Source organism: Lepisosteus oculatus, chromosome 2, assembly GCF_040954835.1.
Source record: "Lepisosteus oculatus isolate fLepOcu1 chromosome 2, fLepOcu1.hap2, whole genome shotgun sequence".
Lineage (NCBI taxonomy): Eukaryota > Metazoa > Chordata > Actinopteri > Semionotiformes > Lepisosteidae > Lepisosteus > Lepisosteus oculatus.
Genome location: NC_090697.1, coordinates 41974977 through 41994984, shown reverse-complemented (window position 1 = coordinate 41994984; position 20008 = coordinate 41974977). Strand labels below are relative to the sequence as shown.

The 20008-nt window shown below is 36.0% G+C and overlaps 1 protein-coding gene across 3 annotated transcripts in view; it reads left to right on the top strand.

The window, feature by feature from the left end:
* The window catches only part of pak5 (p21 protein (Cdc42/Rac)-activated kinase 5), a 130748-nt gene that overhangs the window by 22457 nt on the left and 88283 nt on the right, over positions 1-20008 (top strand). For 2 of the 3 annotated variants that reach the window (XM_069178670.1, XM_069178669.1), the window contains exon 1: positions 6150-6394. The exons of the other annotated variant lie outside the window; for it this stretch is intronic. In XM_069178670.1, coding sequence (XP_069034771.1) covers positions 6379-6394 — 16 coding nt within the window. In that variant the 5' untranslated portion in view covers positions 6150-6378. Of the gene's footprint in view, positions 1-6149; positions 6395-20008 lie in introns of those variants that run through there. 3 annotated transcript variants of the gene reach the window in all.

The window sequence follows — 20008 nt, the reverse complement described above, 5'->3', positions numbered from 1 at the left end:
AATTGATTTAATTTAATAATAGGTCTGCACTATTCCATATCCCCAAGAATTTCCTCACTCATTTCTTACAACTCTGACACTACCCCTGAGGGGTCCAGTTTCCAACAGAAAAACATCAGCACGTCATTAAGTGGCAGCTTACTGTGTCTCCCTACCAATTGCTTATTGGGAAACAGCAACCACTATAAAATAAATTCCTCTTTGCGTGTACAGTTTTAGAAGAGGTGATACACAATGTGCAAATATAACCCTTTTCCCTCCTTTAACTTGAAGAATTGCGTGAAGAAATCCTAAATCATGAAACCATCACTTATAATAATTCATCCAGATACACACACCGTAGCCAACAACAAGCTATAATAGTGTACTTTTTTTATATATTCGGCTATATAAGAACCAAAGTAATTCTCTGATCGGGCTTTGAACCTCCTGGGTGCAGCACACAACATGACAGTCCATTGCTTATTACCACTATAAGGACAATAATACTGTATATATATTTTTTAAAACGAACTTCAAAGTTTTCCAATATGTCCTCTTGTGATATTTTAGCTGCTTAGTTACATGACTCCATATTAATATTACTATCAAGAGATATTAAATCAGTACAACCTTTATAAACTTAAAGTATTTTAAACATTTAATTAAAAAGTAAAAATCTTACAGCATACACAAAGATTCTAAGCTGATCACGAGGAAATAAAATCACCTGTTTGTCATGCAAAAAAAGTGTTTTTTAACTATCTAAACCAGTTATTTACAGCTTTGAAACTCATGCAATGTTTGAGTTAGGCAGGAACATGTCATTGTATCTTATTTTTTATTTCATATTTTAAAAATAAAAAAAATAGTTTGCCCATCGTGTTGATAAACTGTTCCCCGATTACTGGTAATTGTAAAAAATAATCTTTCCCCCCTCCCTCGTTTAATTTAAAGATTTCCATGAAGAAATCCTTAGACACAAAACCATCATGTATAATAATTAATCCAGCTGTTTTCCTGTTGAATGATGCTGATGGACCAGGTTTAATTCCAGGCGGTGTACTATATAGTATAGTTTAAACTTTTTTTTTAATTCCAAGTTAAATTGTTGGCTGATTACTGGCTGCTGATATTTGGATTAAGACAAAATATAAATTTTCTCAATTCGGGTGCACACATCATGTTCACAATAAGCTATAATAGTAAACAATGTTTATGCATTCGGTTCTATGAGAAACAAACCAAAAGTAATGCACTGATCAAGCTTTGAACCACCTGGGTACAGCTCGCTACATTACAGTGCTCATTACCACTACAAGGACAATAGATGTTTTTTTAAAATAGAAACAAATGTCAAAATGTTTCCAAAACGTCCAGTTGTGATACTTTAGCTGCTTAGTTACACAGTTTGATATTAATATAACTATCAAGTGATGTTAAATCACTACAACATTTATCTTTTTACAATAACAGCAAGTGGTGTTCTTTCTACGTATTCTTAGAAAAGGATAAAATGTTATAACTTTTTATGAAGTACAGAATATAAGCTTATTAATGTTATATTAAGAACAAGCTCATTAAAACCAGAATCCATGTACAGTAAGTTACCAAGTTAAAGACTTTGATGCATAAACTATTTATGCATAATTAAAGTATTTATGATGAATGTGGAAGGTTGTGTACTTTTGTCCAACTGAGCAATCTTGCTTTTATAAAATATACCAACTTTTTAATGTTTAATGATTAACATGCTGTAATACACAGTTTAAAATTATTAAAAGTCTAAAGAGTATACAACTTAAATTCTTAATTGGAAAAAGATTGTCCCCAAGCAACAACCATCCAGCAGCCATATCACCCTGCAACTCACAACTGGCAACCCACTGAAGCTAAGCAGGTGTGAGCCTGGTCAGTACCTCGATAGGAGACCTCCTGGGAAAAACTAAGGTTGCTGCTGGAAGAGGTGTTAGTGGGGCCAACAGGGGGCGCTCACCCTGCGGTCCATGTGGGTCCTAATGCCCCAGTAAAGTGACAGGGACACTATACTGTAAACAGGCGCCGTCCTTCGGATGAGACTTAAAACCGAGGTCCTAACTCTGTGTGGTCATTAAAAATCCCAGGGCGTTTCTCAAAAAGAGTAGGGGTGTAACCCCAGCGTCCTGGCCAAAAATTTCCCATTGGCCCTTACCAAACATGGCCTCCTAATAATCCCCATCTATGAACTGGCTTCATCACTGCTCTCCTCCCCACTAATAGCTGATGTGTAGTGAGCGTTCTGGCGCACTATGGCTGCTGTTGCATCATCCAGATGGATGCTGCACATTGGTGGTGGTGGAAGGGAGTCCCCATTACCTGTAAAGCGCTTTGAGTGGAGTGTCCAGAAAAGCTATATAAGTGTAAGCAATTATTATTATTATTATTATTTGACATGTGACAGCTCAAATACTGTACATGAGAGGTTAAGCTTTATTAGCTCCACCTGGTGGTTTTACAAGGTTCTTCCGGATACTGTTATCATATTTCAAGTATCAAGTATCAAGTATCATGCAGTATGATGCGGTATGATGCGATATATTGCTCTACACCCACCGTGTTTTAACGCAGAGTACCTCTCACAAGATGTATTATAAGATGCATCAAATAAGATGCACGACCTTTTCACTTAAGCATAAGGAAATGTGCAGCTGAGCTAGGGAGATAGCTAGTTAGCAAACTTTGTATGTTTGAGATGCAAGCAAAGGAAATAAAGAACCAAGCCAAAAATTTAAATACGACAGGTACAGCATTAAAATATAAATGGTGACTATCATACGGTACATATCATGCTGTTGCAAATCATTTAATTGTCCAGAATATACAATGGAAAATGTCAGGGCCAACTGTAAAGATCCATATTTTTGGATGGTGATGTAATTCTCTCCTCTTTCCCTTTTCTATCTCATTTTTTGTTGAATTTGTATTCTGGTTTATTAACTGAAGCTTCTTACATAATTTGTTCGTGTTGAATTTGTTGATAATAATTGTAAATGAAACCCCTGCTGAAGTACATTTAAAGCATTCTTTCCATAAAAGACTGGTCTATAGCGCAATAAAGCATTGATCTTCACCCCACTATTTCTGTACATTAAGCTTCGTGCTTTAGATGAATTAGTAGGCCTTGCTCTTTTCTTTTTAAAGCATGTTTCTTCAATACAGTGGATGCTTAATATATTTAAATTTATGATAGTAGTGAAATGGTGAAGTGGTAAATCAGTTTTCACGGCTTTATTAGCTGCTGGTTAAGTACATCTGGCAGATGCTGCCTAGCTCCCAGCTGTTCTGAAGTTTCTTTTTTAAAAGTAGACCATGAACTACTGTACATACAGCATTACTTTTGTGTTTCTTTTTATAATAACAATTTATATTATTTTATTGAGAGATTAGATACCTTTCTTCTATGGTATATTAGGGTAATTTGTTATGTGGATCAACATTTATATTAAAACATTTTTTTTACAATATTCTGTTTTTCCCTCCAAATGCAGAAGACAATGGTGTTGATTTCATGCAATTATGTTTTAAAAGAGCAACTATTTGTATTTTTACTGTAGCACATTCCATTTTCTGGTTTGATGTATATTTTGTTCTTTTTATTTGTAATTATATTACTAAAATATTCAGCAAGAGTAGCCGATTTAGTCTTAAAACTGAAAAATTATAAATGGTGTGATAAAGCCTATCACTGATAAAGCCTATCAATGAGCAATATTCTTTTATCATTATCTGGAGGCAAGGTCTAAGATTTTTTTAATGTAATATTAGCAGTCAACTGAACAGTATATGATATCAAATTAAGAACAATCAGTTATGAATTTTGTAGTACACGTGTCAAGTAAGAAATTACATATCAAGAAATGCTTTAAAAAATGTAAATGACAGAATGGATTTTGGCATATTTGTTTTTAGTTACAGCTTTAGGCAGGCTGTCTTACTCATCCAGGAACATAGGACTGTGTCTTAAAGGGTCTTTACGGAATCATTCAGATAGTGCTGTAGAGTTTTCTGTGGTCAATTCACTCTATATAAAGAGGTGGTTCGTGTTTGCTATTGTAATGGAGTAGCAGATTCTTTGACATTTCCTTATCATTTTGAGGTTAATGGCATAAAAGAATTTAGAGCAGGGATTTCATATTTGTTTGCTACATTAGGACAGGTTTGATGTAATTGTACTTCAAGATGGATATTTTATCTAAATACAAGGCACCTTACTTTATATTTGAATTGTTTTGTATGTTTATGTTTATTATAAAACAAAATACCTCCTGTTAAAATGCAGTCAACAGCCATTGCTTCTTAACTTCTTAACTTACTTAATAATGTCACTTTTAAAAAAATGTAATTATTGGGCTCTGAGTATGGTATGTTTAGTGATCAACATCACCTTAAAACTTTTTGGAGAAAGTAATAACACAGTAGCTGTGATAAGTCAGAAGCAGCTTGGCTTGTTTTCCATTTGGCACAGTTTTTGTAGAGATTTAAACAAGGAAATGGAATTGGCAAAAAGCAGGGTTAAAAGAGACTTTGTGTGAGGAAAAACACAATGCAGGATACTAGATGCTAGATGTCAGCTATATAAAAACAGCAAAAGTTCTACTTTACAACTATTGCTATTTCTCTTTGGCAACAGCTCCCTGTACAAATCAATCACTCATTTCTATTCTAAGAAACAATATAAATTACTCAATTTATCCTGAACCACATAACAATATTTCTCCAATAAAGCATTTATATGGCCCTTCTATTATATTGAAAAATCTCATTTTGACATAAACAAAAACAGAAGGTTTAATGTCAGTGAGACCATTTGTAGTTCAGTCACTGAGGTTGCTTGAGGTTGCTTTAGATTTTGAATGAGGTGAAGTGGTGTACAGGTTTCGGGTCTTTTTTTTCATAACTATTTAGTGCAAAAAATATTCCTGTTCTAACTAGATGTGTGAACATAAATGGGAGTGTTGAGAATGAAAAGAGCACTGACCACAGCACATGTATAAGTAAGACCGATGCATCACCAAGGGCAGCTGCTTTGTATGTGGGCTTTTTAGGCTCAGACAAAGAAATTTAATCCCAGCTGTTAGCTTAGACTGAAAAAACTAAATGGATGAGATAAATGGGCTTGGCAGGTTGAATCAGCCCAGCTGGGCATATGTTTGCAATCCCTGGTTAGAGAGAAAGTAATACAGGCTTTGCATGTGGGTTCAATAGAGAGACCTGCTGAAGATGTGGTTGATTTTTCTTTTCCATAAATAGGTACAGAATACAGGAGAAGGTATCTGATTATTGGGGTCGGTCTTTTCACATACTGTATGTTAGACCAAAGATGAACAATCTTATGTTCTGTTCTTTCTTTATTCTATTACATGTGCATCACCCTTGAGATTTTCTTTGGGTCCTTCCATTCTAGTTCAAATGTCTTATTTCTGTGTAGATTTTTAGCTAACTGGAGTCCATCATTCAGATATGACCTTCTGCAGGTTGTATTATTTTAGTATGCAAAGCTATACTATGTTTTAGGGCTATACCATCTTTTAATGTCATACCCTATCAAAATAATTCAATGTTATAATATAGGTGTGAGAGAATGGGTTGTGATTTACATCATTGTTGATTTTAATAAGATTTTAATAAGAGTCATGTTTGAAGCAAGATTTTGAGTTGGTGAAAAAGAGTTAAAGTCAATTTGTCCGGCCTTCAGGCAAAACACTGTGCCCACTAGAGAGTTACATTAGGTTAAATCCATTAACAATAAAATCCTTACAGGGTTATTGACTGAAGCAGGTGCACTGCTCTTCTGCTACAATTAGTAATGAATTATACTGTCATCATGAGGTCATGCTAATTTATGTTCTCGCAGCCAACAAGCCAAATACTGTATTTTCTGCTGTATACACTACAGTATATTGTGTTGACTGAAAGATCCGTGTAAACCAAGTTGTGACGGATTTAAGTTGCAGTGGGAACTTTTTCATTCAAGAGAAATGGTCAGTGGGAATGACTGAAGGCCAAAACTGATGGGAGAAAAGTCCTTGTGTAATTCTGCAGTGCACAGTGGGTATTCTGCCCACTGGTTCATGACTCACAGTCAGATCTGCAATGGAAAGGCAACAGCTTACTTTGTCTGTTATAATTTGCTAGTGTCAGCAGCAGTGGATAAATTGCCATTGGAAGTTATCAGACTGTGCAAGAGCAAGTGCTACAATATAAAGCTTTACTCTCTTGATATCTGTGACGAATCCCTAGGAATGTTTATTTTATGTTTTGTGATTAATTCAAGAGCACAGTTCTCATTGCCTTTGAAAATACTGTGACTGGTTCACCTGAGTCAGCGCTCTCTGTTGAAGTGGTTACATAAATGACAGAATGAATCATGTTCCAGGTAAGAACCTTCTGAGTGTTGTTAATTCAGCATATTGCACATTTTGGTATATTGATAGATTTGTGTTTTTATATCACCAAAACAACAACAAAACATATTGGTATCCCCTGTTTAATATTTAACTAATAGATATTTTGCTTCTCACCACAGAGGAAAATCCTAACATTAGCAACTTTTACTTTAAGAATGTAATACTAGAATATGTTTCACAACTAGAATATACTATACTATACAGTACAACATAGAGAGCAACTGCGTCTATTTAGATATTTGTTTTGCAGATTCATGCTCTAATTGATTAAATTTCAAAGTTACAACTTCTGAATACTTTTAAAATTTTCAGAACCAAGTTAATGTTTATTGTCATGTGTACCTTAGTACAATGCAATGCTAATATTAGAATAGAATAAAATAATAGAAATTGTGATTTAGTAGAATATAGCTGTGGTCCACACTGTTCATTGGTATTTGGTACTATTTTAGCTTTATTTGGTTTACCTATTTTTATAACACTGCATATATAGCTATTTCACCTCTTTTAAATGCATTTGCAATTATTGTACTTGAGAGATTAAAATTCCCAGCACTTGCTATTTGGTGATCTCTTCCTCTCTATGAGCTGCTCATGAATAATTGATGCTAAAACTCTTGGAAGTTTAGTATTTTGCATTCCAAAAGATATGCTACCATCTGGCATGTTAAATTATATCATTTAAATTATTTGTACTTATATTTAGAAATGTACTGTTGGCATAGAAAGTCAGCATACAGAAACATTCACTATGGCTGTTTAGTACATTTTTGAGGCATGTTATAAATTGTTGTTGAAGCTTTTGTCATTTTCTAAACGTGCCCTCTTAAGACCATTTCATAAACCAACATTTGCTTATATGTTCCAATTATATAGTTCTTTAAAGAAAAATCAGAAATAAGTCATAACTTATAAAACTTTTCACTACTCATGTCAGAAACATGTGATTTGCTATATTTATCACAACTGGAATCAGGATAGAATAGCTGTTGTTCATTCAATAGCTTTAATGACATATTACATAAAAAATTGTAATTCCTGCTACCAATGCTAATAGTAATAAATTAAATGAAAACAATATGTAATCTTGAATTCGTTTTACCCCTCCTATATATATAATCAGCAGCTGTCAATTAAGTCAGCTCAGGTTGCTCTCACCCTTCTACCAGAATAGCTGTGATAAGGACTCTGCAGTTGAGTGAGCATCAGCTGCTGGAGTAATGATGCTTCTGCTGGCAACAGTATAAACTTGCAAGTTCCTGGCAAGTGACAAGTCATGTTGTGCTGCCACATGAGCTAACAGAAGTTCACTCAATCCTGGGAGTCACTACTTGAGGAATTGTAGGTCGCAATCTGCTAATGACATAGCCCAATTCAGAAAACTAATCTGCAAATAGTAACATCAAATTAGGACTCTGATACATCTTTAAGGGTATAGGCACTTGAGTGGCTCAGCTGGTAATTTTAAATTTAGCTGATCCAATGTTACTTCTCAGTCATTTGTACAAAGTTGAGATCTTAAAATGAAAACAAATGCAAAAGCAAACAAATTATAAGCAGTGTTCGGGAGTGTTCAGTGCTCAAGGTAATATATTTGTGTTATTTATGTTATGATGCTGTCTTCTAGAGTGCGAAATCATGATAAAATTAATTTTAAGTTAAGTTTTTTGTACTGTGTGTACTAAACTATTAGTAATATATTACTTTCTTGCTCACGTCATGTCTTATGCCATTAGTTTTACGTAAATCTAATGTGCAACAATTTTGGCAAAGGAACACAAAATGAGAGTAATTTTGTAATCAATTTTTAAAAGCAGAGGTTATTTAGGAAGTATTTTGTTATTCTCTACATTTTGTTAATATTCATAAAATTGATTTAATTTGGTAAGCAAATCTACACCATTGCCTTGTTTATAAGGTCAAGGCTAAAATGTATTTACATAATTTGCTAATTCAATCAAATTTGTTTATTCACATAATGTTACGGGTTTATTCTCCCTTTAAGTAATAAAATGTTACTATATTGCTGACATTGTAGTAACTAACCAATTGAACCGGGTGTGTTGTAAATTCTGAGACATACAAGACTGTTCTAGCCAAGTTTCTGGTTTATTCTTAGCACAGTCTGACAGTGATAGTCAGATACTGAGCCAGCTGACTCTGGAAATGATCCTGATTTACATACTATTTGAAGAACGGCACTGCATGAGATTAATTCAAAGACTGTTTATTACTGTTACTAGTACTAGTTACTGTATGCATTGACTTTCAGGTTGGCTTTATGTAACAGACATTCAGATACAGATAATTGTGAGAGACACATTTTATTTGTGGAAGAAAATTATTGACTGAAATAAAACTCCACAATGTTTATCTACCAAACTATTGAGAAGTTACTACCATTCTTAGTAAGTCTTACTGGCAACATAATCCTTAATTAGAAAGTAAACCAGCTATACCAGTGAAGTCACTTGAGACCAACATTACAACCAACCAACATGGGCAATGACTTGTTCCTCTAAGGAGCATAGTGTTACTTCATATCCAGTTCTACTGAAAAATTGATAGAATATTTCTATATTTAACTTTTATAAAGGCAGCTTTTTCTTGTATAATGTACAGTATAGATAGTGTACTATTTATAGATAGTGTATAGATTATATCACCATTTGATACATAAAGAATTACCTTCTGAAATGAACTTGTCTAGTACTCTTGGAAATGTTAATATTAAACATGCAACAGCTTTAACTGCTGATATCTTTGTACTTAAGCAAATAAAGCCATTCTTTTTGCCTTTGAATCCTGCTTGCTTGTCTCTCAGTTCTCTGTCCAGAGCTTTTGATAGCCTTTCTTGGAAGATCCTCTTCAAAACTTTCCCTGGCTCATATAAAGCATTTTACCCCTGTAGTTGTTGCAGTCTTGTTACACAAACAGTTGGTATATCACATCTGGGTCTGCTTTAAAGGGCTGTGCAAGTATCCCAACAGCTATTTCATTTTTCAACTTTTGTATGGCCTTAATAATTTCTTGTTGAGTGGGTTTGTTGGTGTTTACAGGGGGTGTTGTATTGGCCAGCTGGCACTAGATGATGGTGATGTTCTTGGGTTTAGTGAAAAATCATTTTATTAAATATTTTCCTGCATCTTTTGAAAACATTATGCCCACTCCCTCTAAGAAATGAGCGTTGTCCTGTTTGTGACCTGAATATAATATGGTCTTTCTACTTGACCAAGGTGTTTTTCCTGCTTGGATCCATCTTATTTAACTGAACCTCTGTCAGTGTAAGATGCTATCTGTTCATCTCCTCCACTATTTGTGAAGCTTTACCTCTTTAAATATTGCAAATATTCCTGCCACTGACTTTTGTATCATGTTTAGTTGTTATAAGGGATTTCAGTAGTTGTCATGTCATGTAATTATTACAAGGGATTTGCAATTTCCTTATGGATTTCAGTGCACATCATCATTCACCTCTGTGATGAGGGCCCTTCTTATTTTAAGTCTGTTTGTTTCACTGTAGATGAGAACATGATTGGTATACTAGCATAAAAAGAGCCCTCTTAGCGAAGGCCTCCATGGCTATTGTATTGGCCATTGGGACTGCCAACAACCATACTGTACTTCAAACTGTCTGGCAATTCTGTTACTTTTGCCTATTTCTCATGGCTAGGACAGGGGGTTGGATTTTAGAAGGCTAAGCACCACTTTAGATATCATATGATTAAACGTGATTGACATGTCTTTATGCATCAAGTTTAAAATTCATGCATCACTTCACCAACTTTCACCTGTCCCTCAAATATACAGTTAACATATCTTCCACTAGTCTTCCACTAGTCTTTCTAGACATAAACCTATCCATTAACCATCCCCAACTCTCTACTTCAGTCTATTACAAACCCATGGATTTACGCAGCTATCTCCTGTACAGCTCATTTCAGCCCAGATACACTAAAAACTCTCTCCGTTTTTCATAGTTCCTTCAGCTATGACGACTCTACAGTGATGACATGGATTTCCAGAATTAAGTACTCAAAATGTACTCCTTTTTCATCAATAGAGGATACCCAACCCATGTTATTGACAGGGCTCTCATCCGAGCCAAAAACAGCCCCCAGACCATCAACTCGATCAGGAACCCCTGGCCTGTCAACCGCATTCCTTTGGTGCTACCCTTCCACCCTAAAACACTTTCTATCCCCAGGACCATTAACGAAACTTTTCCATCCTACAGGCTGATCCCTCCACTGGAGCCCTATTTTCTGACCACCCCATCATCTCATATCTTCAACCACCTAATCTGTGTAACCTTCTTGTTTACAGCTCCCTTGACTGCCCTCAACAATCATCCACACTAGGTAGTTTCCCCTGCAACAGAGCTCGCTGCATCACCTGCAAGTACATACTATATCTAACACCACACTCATTCAAGGCCCCTCAGGACAATTCCGGATCACCCAGGTAACCTCTTGTACCTCCAGCAACCTCATTTACTGTATCTCTTGCAGGAAATACCCAGCTATCTATGTTGGGGAAACCTGAAAGAGAGTAGAAGACAACTTCAGACAACATGTTAGGGCTGTGAAGATTAAAGATTTCTCCAAGGCCTTAGTTTCTCATTTTACCTCTGACAGCCATGATCGTACTGATCTCTCCGTCTTCGTTCTCAAAGTAGGGATTCTTAACTCCTATAGCAGAAAGACATCAGCAGCTAACATTATTCTGAAACTTGGTTCACACCCTTCCCTTCTCTCAACAACAGACTTGTTTTCGTGCCGTCTTCTCTATTCACATGCAGGTTTCGACTTCACACCTCTCTTCACCTCTCTCCACTTCGCACCACCTCAGTTGCCTCTCTGCCTCTCCCCTGCTCCCGCATCCTGCACTCTCCCAGCTTTTGTTCTCCTGTGCTATATAGTCTTTGCCATCTGCCCTCTCTTTCTCACACCCAAAAAAGGCTCCACAGCTGAAACATTGTGTTTTCTTTCTTCTTTTCAGCATGAAATAAACCTATTACTTATGCCTTTATGTGTATCTGTAGGTAGTTACATGGCAGAAATAAGACACCCTTCTATGCCTCAATGATGAGGTTGTGGATAATCCAAATCTTTTACTCAGTTTTTACTTCTTCTGTCCCTTTTTTCCTCTATCATGCTATTTACTGAAGAGTATCTGCTTCCCTTTCAAGGAGCTCAATGGAAGTCTTCACTCCCTGTTAATAGGAAAGGGCTCAAAATGTGCTCAAGGCAAAATTTTAGTAAATGAAATGGGAAATGGACTACAAGCTGTGTACTTTACACAGCCAATAAAATGTTAATGCCCTTTTAAAAAAATATTTATGAGATGGACAGCAAGCATGACTAAAATGTGAGTCCCTTTTGAATTGCTTACAGCATGTTGAATTGATGAGACGTTAATGCTGCAGTTCTATATAGTCAGCAGAGATTTGCTAACATGAAGATGAAGTTTACATTAATTACCACATTATTCATACAGTGTGTCGTTACCAAGTACAGTCTGTATTTCAGCATGAAGTGCAGTTGTTAATTTATGGATTTAGCTTCCGCTCCTTTATGCCTACAGAGGAAAAGGAATGAGATGTATAAAATGATGGCCCAATGTTCAAAGTATATGTGAAGATGCCTCCTTCAAAGTGAACAAGGAGTATGTCGACTAAGCGGTTACATCACATAGTGATTTGCTACAGACTGCTTTGTTTTACATCTTAGATTGGAGTTACATATCAAAGATAACAGGATTTTTAAACCTCATTATATGACTAAGGATCACAATGTTCCACTTTGTTTTTTCTCTTTCATTTAATCTTCCAAGGAAACTCTATAAAGAACATTTTTTTGAATAATATAGAGTTTAATGTTTTTGATTATTTACATGTTAAAGCTATATTTTGAAAAGCACTGTAAGCAATTGTAAGAAAACCCGGCTCAGGGACGCCAAATATGTAATGTTGCCATAGCAAAATTAAATGTAGTGGCTCTCTGAAGGCACCAGTTCTGTAGGGTTTGGGCATTTACTGAGACAATTATTAATTGTAGCAGTAAATCACAAAGTTGATTCTTTTGATGGCTTTAGAATCCAACCATGCGACATAACTCATACAACGCGCACACACAGGTACTAATACACGAGGATACATTTATTAATACATAGAATATGCATGTAAACCTAACAGATCTTATCGAGAGGGTTATCAGAATACAAAAGGTATATATTCAGTCAGTTACAAAGTGTTACACATATCAAGAGGACATACGTTCAGTATATCATTCATTTAGACCGTTTCATAAATGATACTGGTTATAACTTCTACATTAGATACTCAAAACAAGTACATAACTCTTAGGAATTAAATTGATATCAATTGGTGTGGATAACAATTGAATTCTCGAGCTGTAATGCATTGAAGTTGAATACTCATCCAATCTCTGGGGATTCAGATCTTCCTGCGGGCACAAAGAAACAGTTGCAGGCTGTTGCTGTCCAATCCGCGCTCTCTGGCTCCGTGCCAGGCTGTGCTGTGCGGTTTGCGATGGTGCGCTGCTGATGCTATCTGTTGGCTTTAACTAGCAAAGTTTGTGCACAGGAGAAAAGATGACTGTGGGTCCCAGCAAGTCAGGAAGAGGACCGGTTCGTTCCTGATGAAGAGCTAGTTCTGAATAGTAATTCAGCTGTCCACAGTTCCGACCTGTTCACGAGGCCTGCTGCTGGTTACTCTCTGGCAACCTCCACTCTAAACTCTTAGAACAAAGGAAAGTTCTGGCACTCGGACACACTGGCCGTTCTGGGTTGTCCGGGCTGAGTCTCAGGATGGTCAGGAGGCGCGCTGCGAGAATGTCCTGCCCTTGGGAGCCTTCTGCTCCTGGGCCGTCCTGCCCTGGAATTCTCCTTTGAATTCCCTTTAGAATAGTCCACAGAATCCTCTCCAGAATCTTACTGAATCTTACTGAATCTCGTTGAATCTCTGTGTTGCCTGTTTTTACCTGGAGGAACTTCAGCTCATTGATTGGCTGAAAGTTCCATGGGCATCAGAGTCCCACGTGGGTTACTCGGCCCTACCAGTCTCTGATTGGTTGATCAAGGTGAGATATGAGTCACTTACTCCTGACACTTAGGAATGCAGTCCAGATGTCCAACTGGCACTCCCTAGACAGATAGGCACCAATGGATGACCATTGATCATGATAGCCAGGCTTAGCTAAGTGCATCCCCCTTTGGAAGCTGTCCTTATCAAAAGAAAACATCTTAAATCAGCCTGCATGAATAGTTTCTCTGTGGCTGCACCACAGAGATGAACAGAGAGATGAGGCCTAATTTGGGAAAGCTCAGAAACACTTAATTCTTTCTTATTAATAAGCCTCGCCGCTACACAATACAACTGGAGGTATTAGAAATGCAACACATACCTTTGTTTACATTATTCATTTGTTGCATTTCTAATACCTCTTGGTATATTACTAATGTAAACTTTCCTGTTTACATTGCTTTTTCCAACTGCATGTGTCTGTAACATCCTTCAGTCCGTTTTAGAATGTTCTGAAGTGTCAGTATGGGGATTTTAAATGCCTTGAAAGAACAATTATTTTAATCAGCTATGAAATGTTATGCAAAGCAGAAAGTTGATTGCCCTAGTTTCTAAATTCAAAAGCACTTCTCTGACCAATAACATTTTTCTTGTCTGAATAAATTAGTGTCACATGGTTAATTTCTTTACATCAGATATCTGATTCACTTACAGTAGGCCGTTGCAAACCATGCCTTTTCTTTTCAAAATAATTACATATGTTGTGCATTAATACTTTGATGGACTGATGTCCTGTCCAGGATGGATCATGCTTTCCACACCTTCCTTGCTGGGATAGGCTCTGGTTTCCCTGTGACCCTGAATTGCATAAAGCAATTAGAAAATGGATGTACTGTATGGATTGTGCCATAACAAAGAGTTATTGTATACATTATTGTGAAACAAATTGCATTCTTTCTAAATGTTTGTACAGTAGTAATATGTAAGCTACAATACTTTACAATAACTGAATTAAGAAAGTAGTGGTACATTGTTGCTGTAGACAAAAGTTTGACCTTTCAATCAATATCTGCTTTAATTGAAAACAATATTGACCCTTAAAAGCACATTGTTTAACCTTTCAGTGCTTGAACTGACAATTATGATCTTTCTGTAAAAAGAAAAGTTTTTTTTAACCTGCCAAATGAGCTGTAAAAATGCCCTGTGAGATTTTGTTAATCCACAATTATTTTGTCAATTGTAGTAGTCAGCATAGTTCTGTAAAAAAGATCGACAAGCACAGACAGTATGAAGGTACTTACGACCTAATTCAAACCTTTGTTTTCCTTTCTGGATATAGTTTGATGTGTATTTGCATAAGTTCTATCTGGCTAAGTGTTTCTATATTTTACAAATACACTGATGAAAATATTTTGTTTTAGGAGAGTATTTGGTTTTGTTGTATTGTAATCTTGCTTGTTCACTGTGGAAAACTAGTGTTGTGATAGAAAACACAATTCTCAGAAGCGCTCATGCTATTCTTGTATTTTGTTAGTCATCTTACCATCCTGAGTGTGTTCTGTATTAATAAGCTGAAGGAACTGTCAATTGCTGAAATATCTGGACAAATCTGGATTGTCATGTGTAAAAGCAAGTTATTCAAATTTGTAGGTATGTACACTGTAGTACCTCAACTCTATAGAAAGATGTGATAATATATATATATATGAATATAGAGTTTTGGCACATGTGAACACTGCAATGCAATCACAATTCATTCTCTGGCAAATTTTGTCCCTAATTGATTATAATTGCTTAGATGATCCTTAAATTTCACGTTTATATCTCTATAGAAAAAATGAGAAGGAAAGAATTCACTTTATGAGTTGTGAATTAAAACCTTTTCTCTGTGATTAATACATAGAAAAACTATGCTCAAATGATTGTCAGGGTTTTATATTATAAATTGAAAGTTGTTCTATGAATAATATTTTATAGCCTTGCCTTCATTTGCCTTTGGCAAAGGCTAAAAAGACACAGACACTAAAAAGATGCTATTGCTTTATATAGAAAAATGCCAGATCTTGATGGATGACTTATGTAAGACTGTTTTAAGACATCAGGTGTACAGTGACCTTTACTTAAACATATTCAGTTTAACAACAGATCAGAGGAAGGTGGTATACATAAAACCAATCAAATCAAACATGGTACCATTACCCACAGCTAAGGTGAAGCTTTTACAACTTTCCTGAATCCAAGAGTATCAATGTTTACCGGTATTTATGCTTATACTATGTAGATCTTGAGAATAAACAGCCAGGATATTGCAGTTAAAATGCAATATTTGATCATATGATTTGGCTATTGCAAAGCATTCCACCTTTTGTACTGTGACAAATGGGGGCTGTCAAAAAAAAACGCGAAGGTCATTAAGAAATGATATATGTGAAAAATATTATTTCTTAGGGTATAAAAGTTAAAGATATACTTGCATATGTAGCTCACAATGAAAACAAGACTCCTTCTGGGTCCTTCTGTGTACAACACATTACACTAAAATGCTTTCACATTTGCTCTGTGATACAGATATATCTATGTTTTCATAAAGGAGATGAAAAAAACAACAACAAGGCCACAAAAACAAATATTGCCCATATAATTTGTTTATTTCTGTACATTGCATACTATATAATATAAAAACAAGTAAAACAGTTTCATTATAAAGATTTGTGTGACCTGTATACAGGTACAGTATATCAATATTTTGAGATATAAACTTGTTTTATACTGATTGTATAAAACTGAATATAACTAAACCTTGCTGTAAATGTTTGAAATATTTTAATATTTCACAAGCCAACGGCCAACAGCCATACAGTATCACCCTGCAACTCACAACTGGCAACCCACTGAAGCTAAGCAGGTGTGAGCCTGGTCAATACCTGGATGGGAGACCTCTTGGGAAAAACTAAGGTTGCTGCTGGAATAGGTGTTAGTGGGGCCACCAGGGGGCACTCACCCTGCGGTTCATCTGGGTCCTAATGCCCCAGTATAGTGATGGGGACACTACACTGTAAACAGGCGCAGTCCGTCGGGTGAGACGTAAAACCGAGGTCCTGACTCTCTGTGGTCATTAAAAATCCCAGGGCATTTCTCGAAAAGAGTAGGGGTGTAACCCCGGCGTCCTGGCCAAATTTCCCATTGGCCTTACCAATCATGGCCCCCTAATAATCCCCCTCTATGAATTGGCTTCATTACTCTGCTGATGTGTGGTGAGCGTTCTGGTGCACTATGGCTGCGGTCGCAGCATCCAGGTGGATGCTGCACATTGGTGGTTGTGGAGGGGATCCCCATTACCTGTAAAGCGCTTTGAGTGGAGTGTCCAGAAAAACGCTATATACAGTAAGTGGAAGCAATTAATATGGAGTATTATGTGCACTTTTGCAAAGTTTAATGAGATTTGGTAATTGGGTATTTCTGATGGATTAAACTTGGATTACATTATGCAGAAATTATGAGGAATACAATTCCCCTTGAAAGAGACGTAAAAGAACAATCCTTTTTTTCAGCTGAATGTTAAATGCGAAAACATTTTTGTTATGAAGTAAATGCTAGATGCAAAGTGAGAGTTTATAAGAAATGGCATCATAAACATTGTGACACCAATACAAGTTTCTATTGAAAAATCCTGTAGTAAAGCAATGTGGCATTTTTTATTATCAAGTGCCTGGCATACTGTAGTTTGACCTCAAGCGCTTTATTTGTTCAAAATTGAATAGCCTAAGTCCAGTGGCAGACAGGTAGCCACATTTATTTGCATGGGATCACAATTGTATAATATTTTAATAGCAAACACAGTTCTAATTAGTAAATTATTAGCCACTTGGCTAAGTTATGTTTGAACAGAACTGCCTTGAATGGTTTGGTTTACACTGTGCATTGATCAGTTTGAGCCCACAAATAGGCAAGAAATTGAAGACCCAGTGTGAGTGTAAAAATAATCTCATTAGATGAATTTTAATCTATTGAGATGTAAATGTGAAGCAGGTTTGCTGAAGAACTCTGCCACGTTTCCCCAAAACTGAGGTTGTTTGAATTTTGAAAACAAAGTGGTGGTCAGGAGGCCATCTTGGTTTATAAGAATCTCACTTTTTTGGTACTGGAATGATGTTTAGGTTTGGAGATAATTGGACAAAGTGTTTTTGAATAGGAACAGTCTGTTACAGGCTGTGTTCCAACAAGCAGTTGATGACTCAGTGTCAGCAGGAAAAGTATCATAGCAACTTGTGAGAGGCACATCACCTTTCTTTGTTGATTAAATCTGATTGGAATCCAATAAATTCTTAAAGCAGTTAAGTCCCCCAACATTCTTGAAAGCCTAACTATTCTACGGTAGGTGATGAAAATTGACAAGGTAATTATTGAAATGACCCATCAGAACATAATTTTGCAGATTTTGTGATCTGATTGCAGTTTTTTATTAATTTTATCATTAATATTATAAAGTTCAGAAGTTCAAAAAAGCATATGCCAGACTCTCATTCAGTATTTGAAGTTTGTTAGAAGAGCATGCCATTCTGTTGTTTTTTAGGAAACTCTGATTTCCTGTATAAATAATCAATAGGTTAAAAATGGTCTCTCATTGATAGTGCATGCATTTTAGAATACAGTAGGTTGATCCGTTTCACTTTCACTTTGTACCATTTAGATTTATAGAGAGAAAGATTGAACTATTGTTCATATTCTGTTTAGTTTTGAAGGCAAGGTTATCTCTCTGGTAGGCCTGTGTAGGTGTTATATCTTTGAATATTTGGTAGCTGTCTGGGGTTTTGTGTTTGGTCAGGACGCAGGCTTCTAGGAAACCTGACACCTTGTTTGTAAATAAAGTAACTTACTGTAGGTCTATTTCAGTAATTCTTTGCTTTTGTAACTACCTATTAGTAACCATATACATGTATATTGCTAAATATTTACCAAATAAAAGTGTGAGATTATGATTGTATGCATAGCCTTTTGTGCTTGATATTGTTGTGCAAACTCATCTCAATATCAAGGAAATTATGCACAATGACATAGCTCTGCACAGTGCATAATTCCTGAGTTACAGTTTGATGCCTGCAAATTTACCCACATTCTAAGTAAAGACATCAAGGGAACTTTTCTTTTAAATGGCATGATTTGAATGCCAGCTAGAGCTGAATTGTTGTTATTTTATACAGTATATCTAAAACCATGATATATATAAAACCATGATAATCTCAGAATTATTGCAATTACAACACTTGTAATCTTAAACCTGCACTCAAAGCACTGATGACCTCACATCTGTAAAAAGATGTCCTTGTTATTCTTACAAAATATGTAGACTGCAGGTAGCTACGAATTAAGTTATTGATAACAGAAAGGCAAGAAAAGAAAGTCATCCAGCTGCTGGCAGAGGGGACTGCATGGGAATGAGAATTGTAATTTCTGTTATCTGGATATAAAGAGAGCTCTCAACGGGAAACGGGCAGAGAAAGAAAAAGGAGAGAAAAACTTTTTCTTCCTCTCATGTTGTTGTATTGTTCCTTAACTTCAGCTGAAATAAAGGCCTGATGATCCCTTCAATTCTATAGCCTAGACTTTTTCCCTAGTCTTCCGAAGAGGGGTTTCCTTCACCTGTCTGCCTTCAAAGCAAAATTGCTTATATACCGTATACAGTAGTAGAATGTTTAACTGATTACTGATTACTGAGTTTAACAATTCAGTAGTCAGTTACATTAGAATAAATATATTCTGAACATCAGACAAAACATGACTTATAACTGCAGTGCATTTGCAAAGTTAATCAGGTCAAAAGTCACATGAATAACAATGTTTTTTGTTGCAGGTTAAAATTAACAAAATTAACATTTTGTTGAAGAGATATGACATGTAAATACTTATTATACTGTATATTGATTAACATTTGTTATCTACAGAGCAGATTCTTTAGGGAAAATCATGGATTAATAGCATGTGTGGCCACTGTTGGAAATTGTACAAGATGTACATTTTTTGGAAAGCATGCTTTGCACCAGGCTGCAAATGCTGTCTTGTGGGTTTCTGTCTCTTTCCTCTGGTAGAGCCTGGAGAGATGTGTTTAGGGTTGAGTGATTTCTCAGCCCTGAGTCACATATTGTTCCAGCTCATTCCACAAATGTTTAAAGGGGCTCAGGTGAATACACATGAGGATATGTGTTGTCTAGATGAAATCTTGTAATGTTAGGATGAGCCTGCAGTCAAGTTATGTAGTGAGGTCTCAGGATTTGACAACCAAAAAATCCTGAAGCCAGGTTGCCATCAGTTCTTGCACATGTAGTGCTGTATTGACTAGAGCAGATATCTGTAACCTTAGCTGTCAAGAGCTGCATTCATCCAGGTTCTATATGTAACCTTGAATGATAAATAGATCTATAAACAATGTTCATTTATCTAAGCACCTGATACAATTAAGTCATATAGTGACCAGAAGACACCATGGCTCTTAAGGACCAAAGCTGTTAGCCCCTGGAATAGACATTATTACCAAGATCAT